Raw genomic sequence first — 24,979 nt, 5'->3', positions numbered from 1 at the left:
GGAGGGATTCCCCGAGCCGCCAACGGTCGGGTTGTTGGGGATTCCCTCTCAGCTGATGTTTTGACAGCTGATGTCGGCTTGCCTGTTTTAACGGCTGGGATTGTTCAGGTTTCTCAGCCGCTACAGGCTATGGTGGGAGCTTTTTTGGCGGGAAAGTCGCCATCTTCTCAGTCTGGCCCCTCCATTTTGTGTTCCACCTCAGGTGACCTTCCCTGGGGCAGGTTTCTGCTGGGTCCCCTGCTGTGGCAGGGAGTCCCTTGGGACCCTCGGGGGGTTTTTCTCCTGATTTCTTTTTTTCCTTGTGCAGAGCCTATTTTCAGGCGGCTGGGGGTCCCGGTTGCGCTCAGGGGGTTTCAGGGAGTGGGGTTTCCTCTGCGCTCCCTGCGGCTTTGCCTCTCTCGTCTGTTGTGGTGTCCCCTCCTCCTCCTCCCTTGTCCAAGCGTCCGCGGGTGTCGTGGGATGAGGATTTATGGTCGGAGGAGCGTGTCGGTCTGGATGAGGACCTGGACCTTTCTGAGGATTTCCAGGACCCTCTCGAGGGGACGGCCGCTGGCGGCGGGTTGTCGGGTTTCCCGTCCTCCGGCGAAGAGGCGTCAGTGGTGCGCCTTTTTCAGAGAGATGAGCTGCCGGACCTGATTCAACAGGTTTCTTCGGTGTTGCGTTTTGAGGATGCGCCGCCGGGGGACCCTCTGCTACGGGGGAATCCGTTCCGTTTCCCGCTCTTTTCCTATGCATCAGGATATTCGGGATATTATACTTGAACAGTGGAAAACGCCGGAGGCGCCGTTTCGTTTGGCGCGCAGCATGGCTCGTTTGTATCCCATCCCAGAGGGGGATCGGGCTACTTTAGCATCGCCAGTCGTAGATGCGGTGGCCTCGGTGATTTCTAAGCGGCATACCGTGCCTGTTGAGGGCGGTTCTGCCTTGCGGGACTCTGAGGAGCGCAAGTTGGAAAACATCCTTAAGCAAAATTTTCAGGTCTCTGCCTTTTGGGGTCCAGGCGGCTATTTGTGGGGGGCTGGTCGCTCGCGCCGTGTTTCGGTGGGCTGAGCGTGTCCTGGATCGGGAGTCTGATGACTGGTCTCTGGTGGATCAGGAGGTGGCGAAGATTGAGATGGCTGCCTCGTTCCTCTCAGATGCTCTATATGACTTGGTGCGGATCTCGGCTAAGTCTATGGCCTTTGGTGTGGCCGCGCGGCGTATTTTGTGGCTGCGCGCTTGGGTGGCGGATGCTGCGTCCAAAGCTAAGCTTACTAAATTTCCCATTCGGGGGTCCTTTTTGTTTGGGGAGGAATTGGATAAGTTGATTCAGACTCTGACGGACTCAAAGGTGCCCCGTCTGCCTGAGGACCGTGCCCGCCCTGCGTCTCGGGGTGGCGCTGCCCGGGGGCATTTGCGGGAGTTTCGCAAGTATCGCCCTGTGCGTGGGGCTGCTTCTTTCCCGGCTCCAGGGTTTTCCCAGGGTCGGTTCTTCCAGCGCATACAGCCCTTTCGGGGGGCCCGTCAGGGGGCAGGGAATCCCTCCGCCGGTTCCCCCGCTTCCCGTCCTGCACAATGACTCCTTGCCGGCGCCCCCTTTGGTTCTGGTGGGGGCCCGGCTGCGTGAATTTTTCCCCAAATGGGCCGAGATCACGTCCAATCAGTGGGTCCTGGAGGTGGTGCGGGACGGTTATGCCCTGGAGTTCGCCTGCTCTCTGCCGGACCTTTTCCTCGCCTCTCCATGTCAGACTCCTTGGAAGACGCAGGCTTTTCGCCAGACCCTTCAGCGCTTGCTAGATCTCAAGGCAGTTGTTCCAGTGCCCCCTCCGGAGTGGGGCACAGGCAGGTACTCCATTTACTTTGTGGTGCCCAAGAAGGAGGGGACCTTTCGGCCCATCCTGGATTTGAAAGGGGTCAACAGGGCTCTCAAGATTCCATCTTTCCGCATGGAAACTCTGCGGTCGGTCATTCTGGCGGTTCAGCCGGGGGAGTTTCTCACTTCTCTTGATCTGACGGAGGCCTACTTGCATGTTCCCATTCGGGCCTCTCATCAGCGCTTCCTTCGCTTTGCGATCTTGGGTCGGCACTATCAGTTCTGTGCGCTTCCCTTTAGTCTGGCCACGGCTCCCCGGACGTTCACCAAGGTGATGGTGGTCGTCGCGGCAGCCTTGCGGTCGGAGGGCATCCTGGTACACCCCTATCTGGACGACTGGTTGATTTGGGCAAAGTCGTTGCAGGAGAGTTCCCGGGTTACGGCTCGAGTGGTGGAGTTTCTCCGGTCGCTGGGCTGGGTGGTCAAACTTTCCAAGAGTCGGTTGGTCCCGGCTCAGCGTCTGGAGTACCTTGGGGTTCTGTTCGACACCTCCTTGGGGAAGGTCTTCCTTCCAGAGGCCCAGGTGAGCAAATTGCAATCTCAGATTCGCCTGCTTTTGGCGTCCCGGTGTCCTCGGGCGCGAGATTTCCTCCAAGTCTTGGGGTCGATGGCGGCCCCCAAAGATGTAAATGAAATTGTACATACTTGCCTGTATGAAAGCTTTTAGATGTTATGGCCAGTCCTAGTAGAGCAGCATACAGGTTCCTGGAGTAGCCTAGTGGGTGGTGTAGTTAATCATAGAGATGTGGACTTGGGCCTATACCCCACTCTTAACTACTACATTTATGGTAGAATATGTGAGTCCTCCAAAACCCACTGTGCCTACATATAGGTGGCACAAGTATAAGGAATATTGTGGTGATGTACAGTTGGGTCCAGTGCAGTAGGTTTTGGGTGAGTTTTGGTGGACCTTTTTATGACATTCACTACAGTGCCTCTCTGCTCTGCAGGGTTGTCTGTATTGCCAGTCTACTAAGAGTGCTGGCCCCTCCTACATCCCAATGGCTTCATTTGTGTGGTTTTCTTTGGGATGTGTGTTGGGGGGGGTTTTCCCTAAAAATGATTCAAAAAGATACACATCTGAAAAATATCCATTTTTGAAAAAATGTTCTACAGTTTTGAAAATGGCACATTTGGTACTGGATTTTTGTGTCTTCTGCAAAACGTTCAAACTAAGATTTTGGATGTAATATCGAAAATGGCCCTCCACATGTCCTACAGCATTGACAGTATATGAATTAGAGAATGACACGGTGGCTGTTACCCGCTGCTAACCCGCCAAAACGCTGAGGAAAAACCTGTGTTCACCGTGGCTACGGGGACAAGGCCATTCACCGCCCCGTGGAGCGGTGAATGGCCTTGTCCCTGCAGTTAAGGGAGGGAACGCGTGCGGTCACCTATCGCGCTCTCTCCCTACTGCCGCTGCCGAGTTGAAACAGATCCCTTTCTCCCTCCCTGCCCCTTATCTTCGTGGCCGCGAGTCTAAATTGCCTTCTTACAGCAGCCAGAGCCTTGAAGCTGCGTAAACTGTAAAGGTCATCTCTGACGTAACCGGAAGTTGCATCAGAGGCAACCTTTACGGCAGCCATATGCAACTACAATGCTCCGGCTGCTGTAAGAAGGCAGTTTAGACATCGCCGGCCACAGGTAAAGGGCAGGGAGGTTTGTCGGACCGGGACTGTTGTCCGGGAAGGAGGGGGGCATGAAAGCACCACGAAGGTAAGGGGCAGGGAGGAGGAAATGTGGGGTGGAGAGGAAAAGACACTGAAGAGAAATTGGTAAAACAGAGTGGGGAGAAGGATGCAGAAAGCACATGGAGAAGACAGAAGGGGGGGAGAAGGATGCAGAAAGCACATGGAGAAGACAGAAGGGGGGGAGAAGGATGCAGAAAGCACATGGAGAAGACAGAAGGGGGGGAGAAGGATGCAGAAAGCACATGGAGAAGACAGAAGGGGGGGAGAAGGATGCAGAAAGCACATGGAGAAGACAGAAGGGGGGGAGAAGGATGCAGAAAGCACATGGAGAAGACAGAAGGGGGAGAAGGATGCAGAAAGCACATGGAGAAGACAGAAGGGGGGGAGAAGGATGCAGAAAGCACATGGGGAAGACAGAGGGGGGGAGAAGGATGCAGAAAGCACATGGGGAAGACAGAGGGGGGGAGAAGGATGCAGAAAGCACATGGGGAAGACAGAGGGGGGGAGAAGGACACTGAAAGGATATGGGGAAGACAGAGTGGGAGAAGACACTGAAGGGAAGAAGACAGAGATGCCAGACTATGGGGGAGCGGAGGGAAGAAAATGGGTGCCAGACCAATTTGGAAGGGGGGGAGAAAGGGAGAGGCACAGTAACAGAGCAAATGGAAGACGCAGAGAGAAGACAGACAGTGGATGGAAGGAATTGAATGAGAAGATGAGGAAAGCAGAAACCAGACAACAAAGGTAGAAAAAAAATTGTTTCTTTTTCTTTTTTTTTCTCTTCAGGATAAAGTAGTACATTAGTTGTGTTGATAAAAATTTATAAACAAAGCCGTGCCAGCTGAACATCTCTTTCTCCAGTTCAGCAGCCAGAGCTTTGATTTTATAAGGAAGGAATAAGCTAAATATTGGAATACTGAGGCTTGTATGGATTTTGCAGGGGCGGTGAAGGGGACGGTGTAGTGACGGGGACAGATTTTTTTTCCCCGTGTCATTCTCTAATATGAATCTGCTGTGCTCATGTAGTTAATATTCCTTTTGAAATGTCCAGTAATTGTGCTCCCATCTTCACATGGGACCCAGGTAGAAAAAGACATGTTCAGATTTAAATCTTTGCCATTTTGGTTATTTTTTTTTGTTGGGTTTTTTTTTTATACTGTGCGCCTTTATGTATTTATCAAAAGAGGCTACTTGGGGGAGCTGTTGCTTGAGTAAATAAAATCTAGCCCCTTTTTTTACAATTTTCTATGGTTATATAAACTGGTGAGGAATTAACTTATGAGGAATTGGCATGCTTCTTATCCTCAGACTGCCCCCCCGTTCCCCTTGACAATGGATAGGCAAGTGATGACAACATTTTTAAAAACTACATGAATTTTGCCTGTGTAAGTGGGCTCTCTGTTGCCCACCCTTCATGCAGATATAAGTATATGCAACATTTTAGCAGTCTGAAGAGCTCTTGACTGGGGAGGAAACATTGTGCATATAAATCATTATCCCAGGACAAGCAGGCAGCATATTCTTGACTGATGGGTGACGGCACCGACGGAGCCCCGGTACGGACAATTTTAGAGTGATTGCACTCTAAGAACTTAGAAAGTTCTAGCTAGGCCGCACCGCGCGTGCGCCTTCCCGCCCGACAGAGGCGCGCGGTCACCAGTTTCTTAGTTTCCGCGGAGCTAAGAAGACATGTGTTTCCAACGGCTGTTGGACTCCCTTTTTTCGCCTTCCCGCTCGCTTAATTTTTCTTGTGAAATTCTTCACGTTTTATTCTTTTCTTAAAAAAAAAAAAAAAAAGTCCATTTTCTTTTCGACTTTTTTCGGTCGGCCCCGGCGGGGCCTGTTGGCACCATCGAAGCCTCGGGCTTCGATTTTGCTACTGCCGTTTTTCCCTTCATGCCCCCTTCACCGGGTTTTAAAAAGTGTCAGCGGTGTGCACGCCCTATTTCTTTATCCGACCCGCACAAGTAGTGCCTTCAGTGTTTGGGTCCGGACCATAGGGCAGAAACGTGCACCCGCTGTAGTTCTCTTCAAAAGAGAACTTTGAAAAATCGCCAAATTCAACAGCGGATTCTTTTCGGTGCCGCTATGGAAGTTCCACCGGCGTCGACTCCGGCAACTTCCTCCAAATCGGCACCGGTGGTTTCAACACCGCAAGAGGTCTCTTCGGTGTCGCACCCTTCAGGTAAGCCGGCTAAGAAGCCATCCCCTTCTGTCCTTGGCCCGCCAGTCGAACAAGCAGTGAGCCAAGTCCTGCAGACTGTGCGCCGGCCCCGCAAACGCTCCGCTCCCATTGAAGTCACTGCCTCTTCATCGGCATCGACTTCGCCTGAGCGTCGAGCTGCACCCCAGGTACCGAGCAAGAAAAAAGCAGTACCGGTGCAATCGGGACCTTCTCTGGATGAGCGTATAGCATCCATCCTTCAGGTCCAGCTTAAGGAGCAATTACAACACCTGCTCCCGGCTCTGCTAACTCCGAACTTTCCGGTGTCAGTACCCACTGAGCCTGCGGTACCGATGGTCGACCAGCCTATGTTGTCGGCATCGACGTTATCCGCACCGCTTAAATCTGCCTCTTCCATTTCTATGCCTATTTTATCGGCGGAGCTGAAGTCTCTTCGGCGTACAGCTCACTCGGCTTCTGATCCGGTACCGCTCTCTGACACCCGTCCCGTTTTACAGTCACCGGGTACGGTGTCGATGCGTTCAGGCAAATCGGTACGCAAAACCAGGCATACCGAATCCTCTACTCCTTTGTCTCAGGGCCGTTTCCCATCGGTACGGGACCCTGATTTATGGGATGACTCCGATGATCCCCTCAGTACCGAGGAGGATTTTTCATCGGATGAGGCTGACCCATCGGTGCAGGATCCTGCTAGTAAGCCAGAGCACTCTTCCTTCACCAAATTTCTGAGGGAGATGTCAGACACCCTTTCTCTCCCCTTGGAGTCTGATTCTAAAAAGTCAAAAGCATTCCTAGAGGCTTTGGACTTTGACCAACCTCCCAAGGAATTTTTAAAGTTACCCCTTCATGATATATTAAGGGAAACTTTTTACAAAAATCTGGAAACTCCTCTCACTATTCCAGGAGCTCCAAGGAAATTGGAATCACTTTATAAAGTTATTCCTATCCCAGGGTTTGACAAACCTCAGCTTCCACATGAATCTCTGCTGATGGAGTCAACTCTCAAAAAATCTGCAGGCTCTAGTGTGTATGCCTCTGTCCCTCCTGGCAGAGAAGGCAAGGCCATGGATAAATTTGGTAAACGACTACCAAAATGCTATGTTGGCCAACCGTTCAGGTAACTATGCCTTTCATTTTTCCTTTTACCTGAAACATCTTATCCAGCAGATGGCCACTTTTCAGAACTATATTCCTGACCACAAGCTTTCTGCTTTTCAACAATGCACTGCCAGTCTCTTGCAATTCAGGAAGTTTATGGTCCGTTCCATCTATGACACTTTTGAACTGACCTCCCGAGCTACTGCTATGGCTGTAGCGATGAGACGATTGGCGTGGCTTCGCGTCTCAGACCTTGATGTGAACCACCAGGACCGCCTTACCAATGCTCCCTGCCTGGGTGATGAGCTGTTTGGAGAATCTCTGGATAGCACCACTCAGAAGCTTTCTGCTCATGAGACGAGGTGGGATACTTTATTGAAAAACAAAAAGAAACCCCCTCCTACTCGTCCTTTCAGGCAGCAGACGTCCTATCAGAGACGTTTTTCTGCTCGACCGATTCAGCCTCATCCTCCTCAGCCTCGGAGGCAACGGCAGCAACAACAGGCTCGCCAACAACAGCCGCCTGCCATGAAGCATGTTGCTCAGCCTAAACCGACTCAGCCCTTTTGACTCGCTTCTCCAGGGCATTGCCAGTCTTCCTCCCTCATGTCCTCTTCCACAACCTATAGGAGGTCGACTAAACATTTTTCTGATTCGATGGGAAGTGATCACCACCGACCAGTGGGTGCTCTCTATCATAGCCCACGGCTACTCCCTCAATTTTCAGACTCCTCCGCCGTTAGGCCTGCCAAAAGAGTCTGCTTCCAACAAGTCTCAGTCCCTCCTTCTAGCTCAAGAGGTTCAATCCCTCCTTCTTCTGCCATCGAAGAAGTTCCTCCAGATCAGAGAGGTCAGGGTTTTTACTCCCGGTACTTTCTAGTTCCCAAAAAGACCGGAGACCTCAGGCCTATATTAGATCTCAGAGATCTCAACAAATGCTTGGTCAAGGAGAAGTTCAAAATGCTTTCTCTTGCCACCCTCTACCCTCTCATCTCTCAGGGCGACTGGCTTTGCTCCCTCGATCTAAAAGAGGCTTACACACATATTCCTATCCATCTGGCGTCCAGGCAATATCTATGCTTTCTCATCAATCAAAACCATTATCAGTACAAGGTGCTACCCTTCGGTCTGGCCTCCTCTCCCAGGGTATTCACCAAGTGCCTGATTGTAGTAGCGGCCTATCTCCGCTCTCACAATTTTCAAGTCTTCCCTTACTTGGACGACTGGCTGATCAAAGCTCACTCTCCTCAGGCGGTTCTGCTTGCCACCAACCTGACCATTCACTTTCTTCGGCTGTTGGGTTTCGAAATCAATCTACCCAAGTCGCACCTCATTCCAACCCAGCGACTTCAATTCATTGGAGCCATTCTGGACACTGTTCTGATGCAGGCGTTTCTTCCATCCAACTGCCTTCAGACCATCCTTCATCTCTGTCGACAGGTGTTTCAACAGATTACCATTTCTGCGAATCACATGATGGTGCTATTGGGGCACATGGCTTCGACAGTACATGTCACCCCCTTCGCACGTCTCCACCTGCGTACTCCTCAATGGACCCTAGCGATTCAGTGGTCACAAGCGGCGGATCCTTGCTCACAACACATATCTGTGACCTCGTCTCTTCGACAGTCGCTTCTTTGGTGGTTGACATCTTCAAATCTATCCAGAGGTCTACTGTTCCATCTACCTCCTCATCAACTAGTCATCACCACAGATTCTTCCCCCTATGCCTGGGGAGCTCACTTGAACGAGTTCCAAACTCAAGGGTTTTGGACTGCCCAGGAAAAGAAACACCACATCAATTTCCTGGAACTCCGAGCGATGTTTTATGCCCTCAAGGCTTTCCAACATCTTCTCTTTCCTCAAGTATTACTCATTTGCACAGACAATCAAGTTGCAATGTACTACATCAACAAACAGGGAGAGACGGGCTCTCGCCTGTTGTGTCAGGAAGCCCAACGGATTTGGTCTTGGGCGACAGCTCGTCACTTATTCCTGAAGGCTGTCTACATTCAAGGGGAGCAGAATTCCTTAGCGGACAATCTCAGCAGAATTCTCCAACCTCACAAATGGACTCTCGATCCTACGACTTTTCAGTCCATTTTCGCCCAATGTGGCACTCCTCAAGTGGACCTTTTTGCAGCTCCTCACAATCATCAGCTGCCCCTGTTTTGCTCCAGACTCTCCTCTCCTCACCGTCTGGCACCTGATGCATTTCTCCTGGATTGGACCAATCTCTTCCTATATGCATTTCCCCCTCTACCGCTCATGCTGCGGACATTGTTTAAGCTCACGAGGGAACGAGCCACCATGATTCTCATCGCTCCACGTTGGCCCAGGCAACATTGGTTCTCCCTTCTATTTCAACTCAGTTGCAAGGAACCCATACCTCTCACACTGTTTCCTTCTCTGCTTACTCAGCATCAACAGTCCCTGCTGCATCCCAACTTACAGTCTCTGCACCTGACAGCTTGGTTTCTCTCGGGCTGACTTCGGCTCATTCACTCCTTTCTCAGCCTGTCCGTTCTATCATTGATGCTTCCAGGAAACCGGCCACTCTTCAGTGTTATCAACAGAAGTGGTCTCGGTTTTCTTCCTGGTGCCTCTTACATCACCATAATCCCATGTCTCTGGCAGTGGGACTGGTGTTGGACTATCTTCTTTCCTTGTCTGACTCTGGCCTTAAATCTACTTCTATCAGAGTTCACCTTAGTGCCATTGCTGCCTTTCATGAGCCAGTTCATGGAAAACCCCTCTCGGCTCATCCTCTGGTTTCTAGATTCATGAGGGGCCTTTTCAATGTAAAACCACCTCTCAAGCCCCCTCCTGTGGTTTGGGATCTCAATGTGGTTCTTTCCGCTTTAATGAAGCCTCCTTTTGAACCTTTGGCCACAGCACATTTCAAATTTCTCACTTGGAAAGTGGTCTTCCTGATAGCTCTCACTTCTGCCAGGAGGGTCAGTGAGTTGCATGCACTAGTGGCCGATCCACCTTTCACTGTTTTTCACCATGATAAGGTGGTTCTACATACACACCCCAAGTTTCTCCCTAAGGTTGTGTCTGACTTTCATCTTAATCAGTCCATTGTCCTACCTGTATTTTTTCCAAAGCCTCATTCTCATCCAGGTGAACAGGCTTTGCATACCTTGGACTGTAAACGTGCTTTGGTTTACTATCTTGAACGCACTAAACATCACAGATCATCTCCTCAACTGTTTTTGTCTTTTGATCCTAACAAGTTGGGTCATCCTGTATCTAAACGCACCCTATCCAATTGGCTTGCTGCTTGCGTTTCATTCTGTTATGCTCAGTCGGGCCTGACACTGGAAGGTTCTGTCACGGGCCATAAAGTTAGAGCTATGGCAGCATCTGTAGCTTTCCTCCGTTCCACTTCTATTGAGGAAATCTGCAAGGCTGCTACTTGGTCCTCAGTTCATACTTTCACATCTCACTATTGTCTGGATGCATTCTCCAGACGGGATGGACACTTCGGCCAATCTGTTTTACAAAATTTGTTTTCTTAATGGCCAACCTTCCCTCCATCCCTCTTTTTGTTAGCTTGGAGGTCACCCATCAGTCAAGAATATGCTGCCTGCTTGTCCTGGGATAAAGCACAGTTACTTACCGTAACAGGTGTTATCCAGGGACAGCAGGCAGATATTCTTGCGTCCCTCCCACCTCCCCGGGTTGGCTTCTTAGCTGGCTTATCCTAACGGGACCGCACACCTTCGTCGGGCGGGAAGGCACTCGCGCATGCGCGGTGCAGCCTAACTAGAACTTTCTAAGTTCTTAGAGTGCAATCACTCTAAAATTGTTCATACCGGGGCTCCGTCGGTGCCGTCACCCATCAGTCAAGAATATCTGCCTGCTGTCCCTGGATAACACCTGTTACGGTAAGTAACTGTGCTATACTACTGTACATACGCTGGGGGCAGTTCTATAACTGGGAGCCTCCCAGTTAGCTGTGCCAGTGATGAGCACCAGTTCTGTAACAGCTTCTGTGCGCCATGGTGTTAGAGAATACTAGCACAAATTAATTTCAAGGCATGCCCACTTAATGCCAGGTTTATAGGTGACTTAAATGCAGCATTTTAGCATGTGACTTAACAGTATTCTGTAAGTTTTATGTGCATAAGTAGGAGTGCCACCTGTTCTTCTCCCCTTTTGCATTTACACACTAAAGCATTTGTGGGCATATACTATAGAATACTGCTGAGTGCTCTGCTGGCACGTATGTGCACAAGTGTACTTTCACTCACAAAAGTGCTGATTTAAGCACTTACATTTAGGTGCCCTGTTTATAGAGTGAGGGGAATTTTTACCTGCAGAGAAAGCATGTGATAACTTTTGTGGTCATATATTTTTTTTTTTTTAAATTGAAAATGATAATTGATATGTGGTTTTGCTTTAATTATTGGTAGAAACTACTACTTATCACTTCTATAGTGCTGCTGGAGTACATAGCACTGTGCATTAAAACATGTAAGAGACAGTTCCTGCTCAGTAGAGCTTATAATCACATGAATGGACAAACAGGACAAGTAGGGGGTTAGGGAGTTTTTTTGGCAAACATGTTTGCTTTATCAGCGAGTGAGGTCAGAAGTTAAAAGCAACCTCAAAAAGTGGGCTTTAAGCCTGGATTTGAATACTGCCGGGGATGGAGCTTTACATAATGACTCAGGCAGTTTGTTTCAGGCTTGTGGTGTAACAAGAAAGAAGGAAGGTAGTCTGGAGTTGGCAGTAGAGAAGAAGGGTACAGATAAGAGGGGATTGCCCGATGAATGGTGTTCACGTGGAGGAGTATAGGGAGTGTTAAGAATCCCCACAGGATTTATAATAACATGGGTAAGCTTTTGGTTATTTATCCCATAAATACTATGTTTGTTTCCTTTGCAGACTCGTGGATCAATTCCATTTTTCTGGTCACAGAGACCAAACCTCAGGTACAAACCAACGCCCCAGATCAACAAAACAATAAACCATGTAAGTTTTTGAAAAGAAAAGAGAAATAAAATACATTTTTAAATAGTTTTAATGGAATGTAGAGAGAACATTTGCATGTTTCATATGAGAGAGAGAGAATGAATTGTTTGTACGAAAATGTAAATAAATGACCTGCTCGTAGATCCAAAATATTGAGATTAGCTGATTTTCACATCAGGGATCTAAAAGCAGTCACATGTTTGAACTTCTCTAACCTTTGAATTTGAATTCTTATTACAAATTGTTTGCTTTTCTAGAATTCAGTTTTTCTTTTTTCGTTTTTTTCTGGTGATTCTAATTTTTATATATTTCCATCAAGAAAATAAGGAATGAAATATCCACATTCGCGAGGAGAAGTGGTTAATGAAAGAATTAAAACAAGGTTAATCATAATTTGGATAATATAAAGCAAATTATAAAATTGCCATAACTAAAATTAAGGTACTCAAGTACCCCTCTTAGAAACGTCCTTGTTGACCCAAACACTTAATCAGGGGAACTGCAAAAAGAAAATGCCACCAGTCAGTTATCCTGCCTTCTAACTTAAGGAGTTGCTTTCGGTGCAGTTGAGGTGCCACATGTGGAAAAATCCAAACAGGATGGCCACAGAACTGTGCATCCTTAAACAGAAATACACTTTAAACATTTAGGGGGCTTTTTTTTTTACTTAAAATTAATGCAACAGGGCCCATGGGAATAAAATGGGTCCTGTGGCAGATAACATGCATTAATCTTTAGTAAAAGGCCCCCCTAATTGTGCTAACTTTTTCCTGCTCATTTTGAAAATGTAACCAGGAGGATAGTTGTTATAGAAATAACCTGAGAGGTTTTCAAAAAAGCAATTAAATCCAAAGATTCTGAATCATCGGGTGCCATCTCCTGGGCTTATTCAAATGATCTGCTCTGAAATATGACACACAAATTCGTAAGGTTATCCTCTGTTCATGTTAATTCCTTCCGATATCTTTGCAATAAATCCTCAGAAGAAAGACAAAAATAGGAAAGTTCAAAATATGAATAGCATGTAGTTGATTCTCAAGAATTAATTAAAACTTTGATCATGTATATAGGTAAAATGTGAGGAGTCTAGAACCCATCCAGATTATCGCTAGTTTTTGACTTTCCTTTTCACTTATGGGCAACTGAGGATCCTCTGTACCATATCCAGGCTTTCTGGAATTCTGTTACTGCTTTTGTCATAAAACGTCCTTCTCATCCTTCCCTTTCGCAGATGGATGGTTTCCAGAGGCATTTTGACTCGCAGATCATCAGCTATGGGAAGCAAGTGATTCTGAACTTGGTATGCTATGCTGTGCCAAATTGCTCGCATGCATTTAAATGTTGTTACTTCCATTTCAGGCATATGAGACTGAACTCTTTCACCTCCAAATCCCTTCCTGGATTTTTTTTATTTTTTTTGTACAGGTTAACCAGAAGGGCTCGGAGAAACCTTTAGAGCAGACATTTCAAAATATGGTGTCCAGCTTGGGAAATGGGATGGTTAGGTAAGAGTGGCAGCTATATTGAGGGAAGGTATTTCCTGTTAGGCATGCTATGGTTGAAACATACAGTAGGAGGAAATATCTAGAACTTTTAACACTAATACCATGGACGGGGATGGTAAATAGATTCCTTACTGTTGTGGATTTAAAATGGGGCATTTCCTCCTTTATGTAGATACGTTGCCTTTGACTTCCATAAGGAGTGCAGTCGGATGCGATGGGAGCGACTGCAGATCTTGGTGGATAACGTATCTGATCTACAAGATGAGTTCAGGTGAGAGGAAGCTCCAACCTACCTCCCCATGAGTCAGATGATCAACTGCAAGTAATTTTGCACATCACTTGAAAGAGCACATGAAGGTGATCAGGGAACTCTTTAAAACAAACCATTAGAACAGCAGTCTGTAGATTGGGTGGCTCTGTACTAGAGAATGACATGGGGAAAAATTTTTATCACCGTTCCCGCGAGCTCAGTCCCAGTCCCTGCCCCGTCCTCACGAGCTCAGTCCCCGTCCCCACCCTGCGAACTGTGAGATCCCATCCGCACAAGCCTCGAATAGTTATGATTTTATACCAAACTTATTTTATTAAAGTATAAAAAGAGGCAATATTCTGTACAATTGTCATTTTATAAATAAATAATACAGAGCAAGGATCAACAAAAAAAAACCCTGTCTCCCCTCCCTTTCACAAATATCCCCTCCTCTATTGTGAAAACTGAACAAACCAAATTACTACAGAATGCTGCTATGTAGAAAAATCAAGCTAACAATACTTCAGTCACACATGGCAAGAATAGTGTTAGGGGAGTGCAACTAGGGCAACTGCCCCCTGGTTGAGAGAATGAGCCCTAAACCAGCTGGAAGCTAAAGAAGCACAGCCTGGGCTTTGCGGTCCCCAGTTATGTCTAATACCAGCTCTAGCAGGATACATATTTGAAATCTGAAATATTCTAATCACAAAATATGAAAAAAGATTTCTACTTTTTTGTTGTCTTCAAATCACATTGGTCTCAGGCTTTGGTTTTGGGTTCCTTCTGTCTTCATTGTCGCATGGCTGGCTCCTGAAGGTAAAATAGGCTTAAGAGGAGCTGGGGAGGAGATGCCAAGTCTGACATTGGCGCAATTTTTTTTTTACCACAGAAGCAAGACTTTTCACCGCTCCCACAGGGCAGTAAAGGATATTGTCCCTATTTCCGTGGGGTGGTGACAGATCGTGTCCCCATTCCTGCAGTAAACCAATTGCAAATGTCTCCATTCCTGCAGATTTACTGCAGTGACCATGGTTTACTGCAGTAAATGGTCCCCGTGTCATTCTCTACCCTGTACTTTTCATGAGTTGCCTTTTTATACAAGTCATTTTTTTTCTTATGCCCCGTCTGTTTCAAGTTTATTAAGTTTGTTGTACACGCAATATCAAATACTTCAGTGCGTCTGACAATAAAAAATTGGGAGACAAAATAAAACAATTTGTACAAGTAAACATACAATGTATGTACACAAGTAATTAGCGATACATAAGGGAAGAGGGGTGAACTACAATCTTTAAGGAAAGTAAAAATACATTAAAGGAAAAAAACAACATCAAGAGGGTAATAAAGAATGTTTTACAAATATGGCTAAGCCAAAAAAGAGGATGGGGGAGATTGTGACCTATACATAAGGTCTGGGATTTAGGATAGATAAATTATCTTATCTATGACTTAAATGCGTCTTTTGTACAGGTAGCATTTTAATGTGCTTTTCAAGTTTTCTAATAAGGTTTTTCCACGTAAATAGATTGGTAAATTGTTCCAAAGCTGGGGTGCTATGACTGGCTTTTATTTGGGATCCAGAACTATAAGCCATCATTTTGTATCTACCCAGGAAGTGTTATCCTGTGTTTTCTGCCCCCCTGCTAGTCCATGTAGCCCAGTTGCTAGAGCAGCATTCCTCTGCCAGGGACTTTGGACAAGGGCTGCTTCTGGAATTGTGGGCCCTAATTTTTACCACTGAGGAGGCCTATTTACCAAAGTGTGCTAAGCAGTTAGTATGTGAACTAGCATACAAATGCAGTCATAGTTTCCGCGCTGGCAAGAGTACATGTTCTTTTTGAGTGCTAAACCCATCCTATGGTGGGGGGACTGAATGGGTTATAGGTGGAGAATGGATTTGAACTGCATATTGAGTTAACAACTCTTGTGTGTGAAGAACCATGTACTAGGCTTCAGTTTAGCAGGCAACAGAAGCTTTATCCCAGGACAAGCAGGCAGCATATTCTTGACTGATGGGTGACGGCACCGACGGAGCCCCGGTACGGACAATTTTAGAGTGATTGCACTCTAAGAACTTGGAAAGTTCTGGCATGCCGCACCGCGCACGCGTGAGTGCCTTCCCGCCCGACAGAGGCGCGCGGTCCCCAGTTTCTTAGTTTCCGCGGAGCTAAGAAGACGCGTTTTTTCAATGGCTGTTGAAAATTTTTTGACTTGCCTTCCCGCTCGCGTAAACCTTTTTGGCTTTTTGCCTGTTTCCTTTTTCTTTAATTTTTGTCAAAAAAAACCCAAAACTTTTCTTTTTTAGTCAAATTTGGCTTTTCCCCTGCGGGGCCTTCTGCCACCATCGAGGCCTCGGCCTTCGATTTGGCTGAAGCCGTCTTTACGTTCATGCCCCCTCAGCCAGGGTTTAAAAAGTGCCAGCGGTGTGCTCGGCCTATATCTCTCACGGACCCACACAACTGGTGCTTACAGTGTTTGGGTCCTGAGCATCAGGCCTCCACCTGCACCCGCTGTGCCACACTTAAAAAACGAACATTAAAAAATCGCCAAATACAACAGCGATTACTGTTCGGTGCCGAGATGTCCGATCCCGTTCCATCGACTCCGACTTCGGCACCAGTTCAGTCGGCACCCTCTTCTTCGACGCCGCGCAACACCGCACCGGCGTCCCAGCATTCAGGTAAGCTGGCTAAGAAGCCTTCTCCGCTGGAGCGTCCTCCGGTCTCGAGTGCAGTGAGTCCAATCCTGCCGACTGTGAGGCGCCAGCGGAAGCGCTCCGCTCCTATCGAGGTGAGTCCCTCGACATCGGGCTCCTCATCTCCGGGGCGTCGAGCGGCACCGCAGGTACCGCAGAAGAAAAAGGCGGTACCGGTGCCATCCCTTGATGACCGTATTGCGGCCATTCTCCAGGTGCAGCTCAAGGAGCAATTACAACAGCTCCTTCCAGCTATCCTGGCACCGAACCTTCCGGTGCCGGTCCGCACTGAGCCGGTGCCGATAGTGGAACAACCTGTGCTGTCGGTATCCACTCCTTCGGTACCGCTTCACTCGACCTCATCGGTATCGATGCCAGTCCTCGCACCGGAGCCGAGAGCTCAACATCAGTCGGTGCAGACTTCGGCACCGGTGCCACCAATTACATCGCCTGGCTCGGTATCGATGAGATCGGGTAAGTCGGTGCGCAAAACCCGACATGTAGAACCATCTACTCCAGAGTCTCGGGACCGTTCTTCCCATGTCAGGGATCCTGATCTGTGGGGAGATTCAGAGGAAGGGGAATGTTCCTCAGATGAGGAGGATTCTGCTGTACATGACCCGTCCTCTAGGCATGACACTTCATCTTTCTCGAGTTTTTTGAAAGATATGTGTGACTCTTTGTCTATTCCTTTGGAGGCTGAGTCTAAAAAGTCTAAAGCTTTTTTGGATGCCCTTGACTTTGACCAACCTCCAAAGGAATTTTTGAAGCTCCCTCTTCACGACATCTTGAGGGAGACTTTCTACAAGAATTTGGAGACTCCCTTAACGGTTCCAGGGGCCCCACGTAAATTAGACTCTTTATACAAAGTAATTCCCATTCCTGGGTTCGACAAACCTCAACTTCCACACGAATCTTTACTTGTCGAATCCACCCTTAAAAAATCTTCAGGAGCCAGTGTATATGCTTCTGTACCTCCTGGCAGAGAGGGTAAAGCCATGGATAAATTTGGTAAGAGGCTCTACCAAAAAGGGAAAATGCTTGAGTACCTGATTGTAAAACCGCTTAGATAACCTTGATAGGCGGTATATAAAATCCTAATAAACTTGAAACTTGAAAATGCAATGTTGGCAAATAGAGCTGGTAATTATGCTTTTCATTTTTCTTTCTACCTTAAACATCTCCTTACCACCATGGCTTCATTTGAGAAGTACCTTCCCCAACGGAAACAGCAATCCTTTCACCATTGCTTGTCGTCTCTGTTTCAACTGCGTAAGTTCATGATTAGGTCCATTTACGACACCTTCGAACTTACATCCAGAGCGACAGCAATGTCTGTGGCAATGCGTCGCCTGGCCTGGCTTCGGGTATCTGAACTTGATGTTAATCATCAAGATCGGTTAGCCAACGCCCCGTGCCTAGGGGATGAGCTTTTTGGGGAATCCATGGACTCGACTACTCAAAAGCTCTCTGCTCATGAGACACGCTGGGATACCCTGCTTAAAAAAAAAAAAAAAGCCTCCCCCAACAAGGCCTTTTAGACAACAGTCAGCCTATCAACGCCGCTTCACAGCTCGCCCATTGCCAGCAACAGCTCAGCAACCCAGGCGTCAGCGGCAGCAACAACGTCAGCCTCCCAGACAGCAGCAGCAACAGCAGCCTGTGAAGCCACCTCCACAGCAGAAGACACAGCCCTTTTGACTTAATTCTCCAAAGTATAGCCAGTACTCCTATATCTGCTCTCCTGCCCCAACCTATAGGAGGTCGTCTTTCTCTGTTCCTCAGCCGGTGGGAAGTTATCACTTCGGACCAATGGGTCCTCAACATCATCCGTCACGGCTACTCTCTCAACTTTCAGACTCTTCCGCCCCAAAACCTGCCAAAAGAGTCTGCTTTGAACAGTCCTCAATCTGCCCTCCTTATTCAGGAAGTCCAATCCCTCCTCCTTCTGAACGCTATAGAAGAAGTTCCTCTAGATCAAAAGGGGCAGGGATTCTACTCCCGTTATTTTCTAGTACCCAAAAAAACAGGAGATCTCAGACCAATTCTGGATCTTCGCGATCTCAACAAACATCTGGTAAAGGAAAAATTCAAGATGCTTTCCTTAGCCATTCTTTATCCTCTTCTCAATCAAGACGACTGGCTATGCTCCTTCGATCTCAAAGAGGCATAAACTCACATACCGATCAATATAACCTCCAGACGGTATCTCCGCTTCATGATCAATCATTGTCATTACCAATACAAGGTGCTGCCCTTCGGTCTTGCTTCTTCTCCAAGGGTGTTCACCAAATGTCTTATTGTGGTAGCTGCTTTTCTACGCTCTCACCACCTTCAGGTATTCCCTTACCTGGACGACTGGTTAATCAAGGCCACATCCGCTCAAGCAGTTCTCCTGGCCACCAACCAAACCATTCTGTTTCTACGAATACTGGGATTCGAGATCAATCTACCCAAGTCTCATCTCATCCCCACTCAGAGACTTCAATTCATTGGAGCAATGCTGGACACACTCCTTATGAGAGCATTCCTACCATCCAATCGTCTTCAGACCCTTCAGTCTCTATGTCAGCAGGTGCTTCCACAACATTCCATCTCGGCCAAACAAATGATGATACTCTTGGGTCACATGGCATCCACAGTCCATGTCACACCCCTCGCACGTCTTCACCTGCGCACTCCTCAATGGACCCTTGCTACTCAGTGGTCCCAAGCGACGGATCCTTGCTCACGACACATATCTGTGACATCATCTCTTCGTCAGTCTCTACAATGGTGGTTGGTATCCTCAAATCTATCCAGAGGTCTTCTGTTCCATCAACCTCCTCATCAACTAGTCATCACCACCGACGCCTCTCCTTATGCATGGGGAGCTCATTTGAACGAGTTCCAGACTCAAGGTCTTTGGACAGCCCAGGAAAAGAAGCATCACATCAATTTCCTGGAACTCAGAGCGATGTTTTATGCCCTCAAGGCCTTCCAACATCTTCTCTTTCCTCAGGTCCTTCTGCTGTGCACAGACAATCAAGTGGCCATGTACTACATCAACAAACAAGGTGGGACAGGCTCTCGCCTCTTATGCCAGGAAGCCCAGAAGATCTGGACTTGGGCCATAGAGCACCATCTCTTCCTGAAAGCTATCTACATTCAGGGAGAAAAGAATTCCTTAGCGGACAAGCTCAGCAGAATTCTCCAGCCTCACGAGTGGACACTCGATCCTGTAACTCTACAGTCTATCTTCGCTCAATGGGGCACTCCTCAGATAGACCTCTTTGCAGCTCCTCACAATCACCAGCTGCCCCTATTCTGCTCCAGACTCTACTCTCCTCACCGTCTGGCAGCGGATGCATTTCTCCTCGACTGGTCCAATCTGTTCCTGTACGCTTTCCCTCCTCTGCCTCTCATGTTGAGAACCTTGTTCAAGCTCAAGAGGGAACGAGCCACCATGATTCTGATTGCTCCGAGGTGGCCCAGGCAACATTGGTTCTCCCTTCTACTTCAACTCAGTTCCAGGAAACCTTTTCTTCTTCCTCTGTTTCCTTCTCTGCTTACACAGCATCAGGAGACCCTTCTATATCCCAACCTCCAGTCTCTGCACCTGACAGCTTGGTATCTCTCGGGCTGACCTCTCATAATACTCTTTTGTCTCAGCCTGTTCGTTCCATTCTGGATGCCCCCAGGAAACCAGCCACTCTGCAATGTTACCATCAGAAGTGGACGAGATTTTCTTCCTGGTGTCTTCTTCATCATCTTGATCCCACTTCCCTGGCAGTGGAGACGTTGTTGGATTATTTGCTTTCTTTGTCTGACTCTGGCCTTAAGTCTTCTTCCATCAGAGTCCACCTCAGTGCCATAGCTGCTTTTCATGAGCCGGTCCATGGAAAACTTCTCTCAGCTCATCCCCAGGTGTCCAGGTTCATGCGGGGTCTTTTCAATGTGAAACCACCTCTTAAAGCCCCTCCTGTTATCTGGGATCTCAATGTAGTTCTTTCCGCCTTAATGAAGCCTCCATTTGAACCTTTGGCTACCACTTCTTTCAAGTTTCTCACTTGGAAGGTACTTTTCCTTATTGCTCTTACCTCTGCCAGGAGAGTAAGTGAGCTTCATGCACTGGTTGCAGATCCACCTTTTACGGTCTTTCACCATGACAAGGTGGTTCTGCGTACACATCCAAAGTTTCTCCCTAAGGTTGTCTCTGAATTCCATCTCAACCAATCCATTGTTCTGCCTGTTTTCTTTCCAAAACCTCATTCTCATTCTGGGGAACAAGCTCTACATACTTTGGATTGTAAAAGGGCTCTAGCTTACTATCTAGAGCGTACGAAACCCCACAGATCAGTTCCCCAACTCTTTCTGTCCTTTGATCCGAATAAATTGGGACATCCTGTTTCTAAACGTACGTTGTCTAATTGGCTGGCAGCGTGCATTTCATTCTGTTATGCTCAGACCGGACTGACTCTGGAAGGTTCTGTCACGGCCCATAGAGTCCGAGCAATGGCAGCATCTGTAGCTTTCCTCCGTTCCACTCCTATTGAGGAAATCTGCAAGGCTGCTACTTGGTCCTCAGTTCATACTTTTACATCTCATTATTGTCTGGATGCATTCTCCAGACGGGATGGACACTTCGGCCAATCTGTTTTACAAAATTTGTTTTCCTAATGGCCAACCTTCCCTCCATCCCTCTTTTTGTTAGCTTGGAGGTCACCCATCAGTCAAGAATATGCTGCCTGCTTGTCCTGGGATAAAGCACAGTTACTTACCGTAACAGGTGTTATCCAGGGACAGCAGGCAGATATTCTTGCGTCCCTCCCACCTCCCCGGGTTGGCTTCTTAGCTGGCTTATCATAACTGGGGACCGCGCGCCTCTGTCGGGCGGGAAGGCACTCGCGCGTGCGCGGTGCGGCATGCCAGAACTTTCCAAGTTCTTAGAGTGCAATCACTCTAAAATTGTCCGTACCGGGGCTCCGTCGGTGCCGTCACCCATCAGTCAAGAATATCTGCCTGCTGTCCCTGGATAACACCTGTTACGGTAAGTAACTGTGCTTTTTGTGACCAGCAGACTTTCCTGCCTCAGTCACCTCAAGCCCCATCCAATCAAGTTTTAAACCCCACTATATGTAAACACAACCTGCAGCACACCCTGAAGAAAGCCACTGCATGATGGCTGAAACGTTCGTTTTACCTACCTAGATGCAGTGAGATCCAGACAACTGTAGCAATAATTTTTATCTTTGTTTTGCAGAACTCGGTATACTGTATATCCCAGTTAAAATACTCAAGAAATTAGAGCGTATACTGTAAAATTTAGTTTTTGAAAGTGAGAGAACCTAGCATTAGCAAGTTTGCTAATGCAAGAGAAAATGAGTTGTCAAGAGCTCCAAATTATAAATATATTAAGTGGCAAGTGAGGCTTGGGGCCTCTTCTGTTAAACTGCGCTAGCAGTTTCTAGCGCAGGGAGCCACGCAGAATTGCCCACGCTGCTCCCGACACTCAGAGTTCCTATGAACATCGAGAGCAGCGCGGGCCATTCAGCTTGGCTCTCTGCACTAAAAACTGCTAGCGCAGTTTAATAGAAGAGGAGGTAAGTGGCAAGTGAGGGTAATCGGATATGGATATTATAATCAGCAGGTACTGCAGTGGATAAAAATGGAGGGGAGGGGGAAGATGGATTACTAATCGGGGGTGGGGGGAGGGAGGTTTGACTGGTTGCTCCTGGATCTGAACTCATTGCTGAAAATTGGCTTGGGTTTCTCCCAGTTGCAGTATACCTATTTGGGGGTGTTCATGGACAAATAGATTACAAAATCAACATTAGCCATGTCTGATAAGAACATAATAGCATTATGGGATCAGACCAGTGGTCCATCTAGCCCAGTATCCCATCTTCACGGAGGCCAATCCAAGTCGTAGGTACCTGCAAAAATCCAAATAGCAGCAGCATTTCATTCTACTGATCCTGGGCAAATCATGGCTTCCCCCATGTCTATCTCAATAGTAGAGTATAGACTTTTCATCTAGAAACTTGTCCAAACCATTTTTTTTTTTTAACTAGCTATATTAACTGCTCTTGCCACATCCTCTGGCAATGCATTCCAGAGCGTAACTATTCTCCGAGTGAAAAATATTTCTTCCTATTGGTATTAAAAGTATTTCCCTGTAACTTCATTGAGTGTCTACTAGTTTTTCTAATTTCTGATGGCGTAAAAAATTGATTCACTTGTATTCGTTCTGCACAACTCAGGATTTTGTAAATTTCAATCATATCTCCCATCGGCCATTTCTTCCAAACTGAAGAGCCCTAACCTCCTTTAGCCTTTCCTCATTCGAGAGGAGTTCACCCCCTTTATCATATTCACTCTTCTTTGAACCTTTTCTAATTCTGCTAATCTTTGAGATACAGTGACCAGAATTGATTGCAATATTCAACAGATGAGGTTGCACCATGGATATATAATATTCTTAGTCTTATTTACCATCCCTTTTCTAATAATTCCTAACATCTCATTGGTTCTTTGGCCACCATCGCTCATTGGACAGAAGGTTTCAGCGTATTGTCACCTAGACCTCTTGTCACCTAGATCTTTTTCTTGGGTGCTGACACTTAAGGCGGACCTTAGTATCCAGTAGCTATGATTTGGATTATTCTTCCCAATAAGCATCACTTTGCATTTGTCCATATTAAATGTCATCTGCCATTTGAATGCCCAGTCCTCAAATTTCTTAAGGTCTGCTTGCAATTTTTCAGTCTGTGTGCATTTTAACAACCTAGCATTAGCAAGTTAAAACCTCGCATCCATTCTGCATTTTGGATTCCTTTTTAACAATTTAGTGTTATCTGCAAATTTAAATCACCTCACTTGTGCCAATTGCCAGATTATCTATAAATATGTTAAATAGCACCAATTCCAATACAGATCCCTGTGGCACTCCACTATTTACCTTTCTCCATTGAGAAAACTAGTCATTTAACCCCTCTTTTCTGTCCAATAATTCCTAATCCACAACAAAATATTGCCTCCTATCCCATGACTGCTTAATTTTCTCAGGAGCCTCTCATGAGGAAACTTGTTTAATGCTTTCTTAAAATCTAGATACAACTGGCTCTCCTTTAACTACATGTTTGTTCAAACCTTCAAAGAAATGCAGCAAATTGGTGAGGCAAGACCTCCCTTGGCTGAACCCATGTCCCACTAAACCACATTTGTCTACATATTCCATAACTTTATTTTATAACTGTTTCAATTATTTTCCCGGCACTGAAATTAGTCTCGCTAGTCTACAGGTTTGTCCAGAAAAATCTAAAGTTGGAAAAATTGTGCATATTGAAGTTTTTGCCATGAATTTGATTTGTGCTTGATCAGAAAATATATATTTTTTTTAATGTTTTAAAGTCCATCCTGGGGTACTTCAAAGCCACCGATTTACAAAAGGCAACATTTTTCTTAAAATCCTACTATTTCTGCTTAATGGAGCAAATTCCTTGGTATTATAGCTATAACTTTTATGTTTTCACACTCGGCAATGATACATTGATAAAAAAAACATTTTATGTCAAATCTGTCGGGTAAGATTTGCCTCTTTGCGGATCATACCAAAATATGCAATAGAGTAGACACGCCGGATGGTGTGACTAACATGAAGAAAGACCTTGCAAAGCTTGAAGAATGGTCTGAAATTTGGCAGCTAAAATTTAATGCTAAGAAATGCAAGGTCATGCATTTGGGCTATAAAAACCTGAGGGAACGGTACAGTTTAGGGGGGATGAAGAACTTATGTGCACAACAGAAGAGCGGGACTTGGGTGTGATTGTAGGTGATGATATTAAAGATGGCCAACAGGTTGAAAAGGTGGCAGCGAAAGCTAGAAGGATGCTAGGTTATATAGGGAGAAGTCTTGCCAGTAGGAAAAAGGAAGTATTGATGACCCTGTATAAGACTTTGAGACCTCATTTAGAATATTGTGTACAGTTCTGGACGCCACACCTTCAAAAAGATATAAACAGGATGGAGTCAGTCCAGGTGAAGGCTATGAAAATGGTATGTGGCCTTCATCTTAAGGCATATGGGGACAGATTTAAAGATCTAATCTGTATATTTTAGAGGAAAGGCAGGAGAGGGGAGATATGATAAGAGACATTTAAATAGCTACCTAATGTAAATGCTCATGAGTTGATTCTCTTTCATTTGAAAGGAAACTCTGCATTGAGAGGGCATAGGATGAAATTAAGAGGTGATAGGCTCCGGAGTAATCTAAGGAAATACTTTTTTACAGAAAGAGTGGTAGATGCATGGAACAGTCTCCCAAAAGAGGTGGTGGAGACAGACTGTCTGAATTCAAAAGGACCTGGGATAGGCACTTGGGATCTCTCGGAGAGAGAAAGCGATAATGGTTACTGCGGAAGGGCAGACTAGATGGGCCATTTGGCCTTTTTCTGCTATCATGTTTCATGTTTCTATGAAAAAGAATAATTAGTATAGAAATAATACTACAGAATCTCCAATATTCTTATTAAAACTAGTGTGGTCAGATTCCATAAACCCCCCCAAAAATAGGAAAACATTCTCTGATCAAATACATTTTATGCAAAAACAATCTAGCAGTATTTTATTAAATGAACCTTCAATATCTGCACGTTATTGTGAAAAATAACAGAAAACATACAATTTGGTACAGTTTGGTGTAGTAATCTACCAATGGTATTCCAAACGCTCAAAAA

General features: G+C 46.5%; 1 protein-coding gene across 1 annotated transcript in view; it reads left to right on the top strand.

Moving 5' to 3' along the window:
- SACM1L (SAC1 like phosphatidylinositide phosphatase) overlaps window positions 1–24,979 on the top strand; it is a 91,219-nt gene that overhangs the window by 47,908 nt on the left and 18,332 nt on the right. The window contains exons 10-13 of the mRNA XM_033930180.1: window positions 11,726–11,812; window positions 13,044–13,112; window positions 13,238–13,317; window positions 13,490–13,588. Coding sequence (XP_033786071.1) covers window positions 11,726–11,812; window positions 13,044–13,112; window positions 13,238–13,317; window positions 13,490–13,588 — 335 coding nt within the window. The remainder of the gene's footprint in view (window positions 1–11,725; window positions 11,813–13,043; window positions 13,113–13,237; window positions 13,318–13,489; window positions 13,589–24,979) is intronic.

Source organism: Geotrypetes seraphini, chromosome 2, assembly GCF_902459505.1.
Source record: "Geotrypetes seraphini chromosome 2, aGeoSer1.1, whole genome shotgun sequence".
NCBI classification, from domain to species: Eukaryota; Metazoa; Chordata; class Amphibia; order Gymnophiona; family Dermophiidae; genus Geotrypetes; species Geotrypetes seraphini.
Note: the sequence above shows the minus strand (reverse complement) of the source record. Positions and strands in the feature narration are given on the sequence as shown.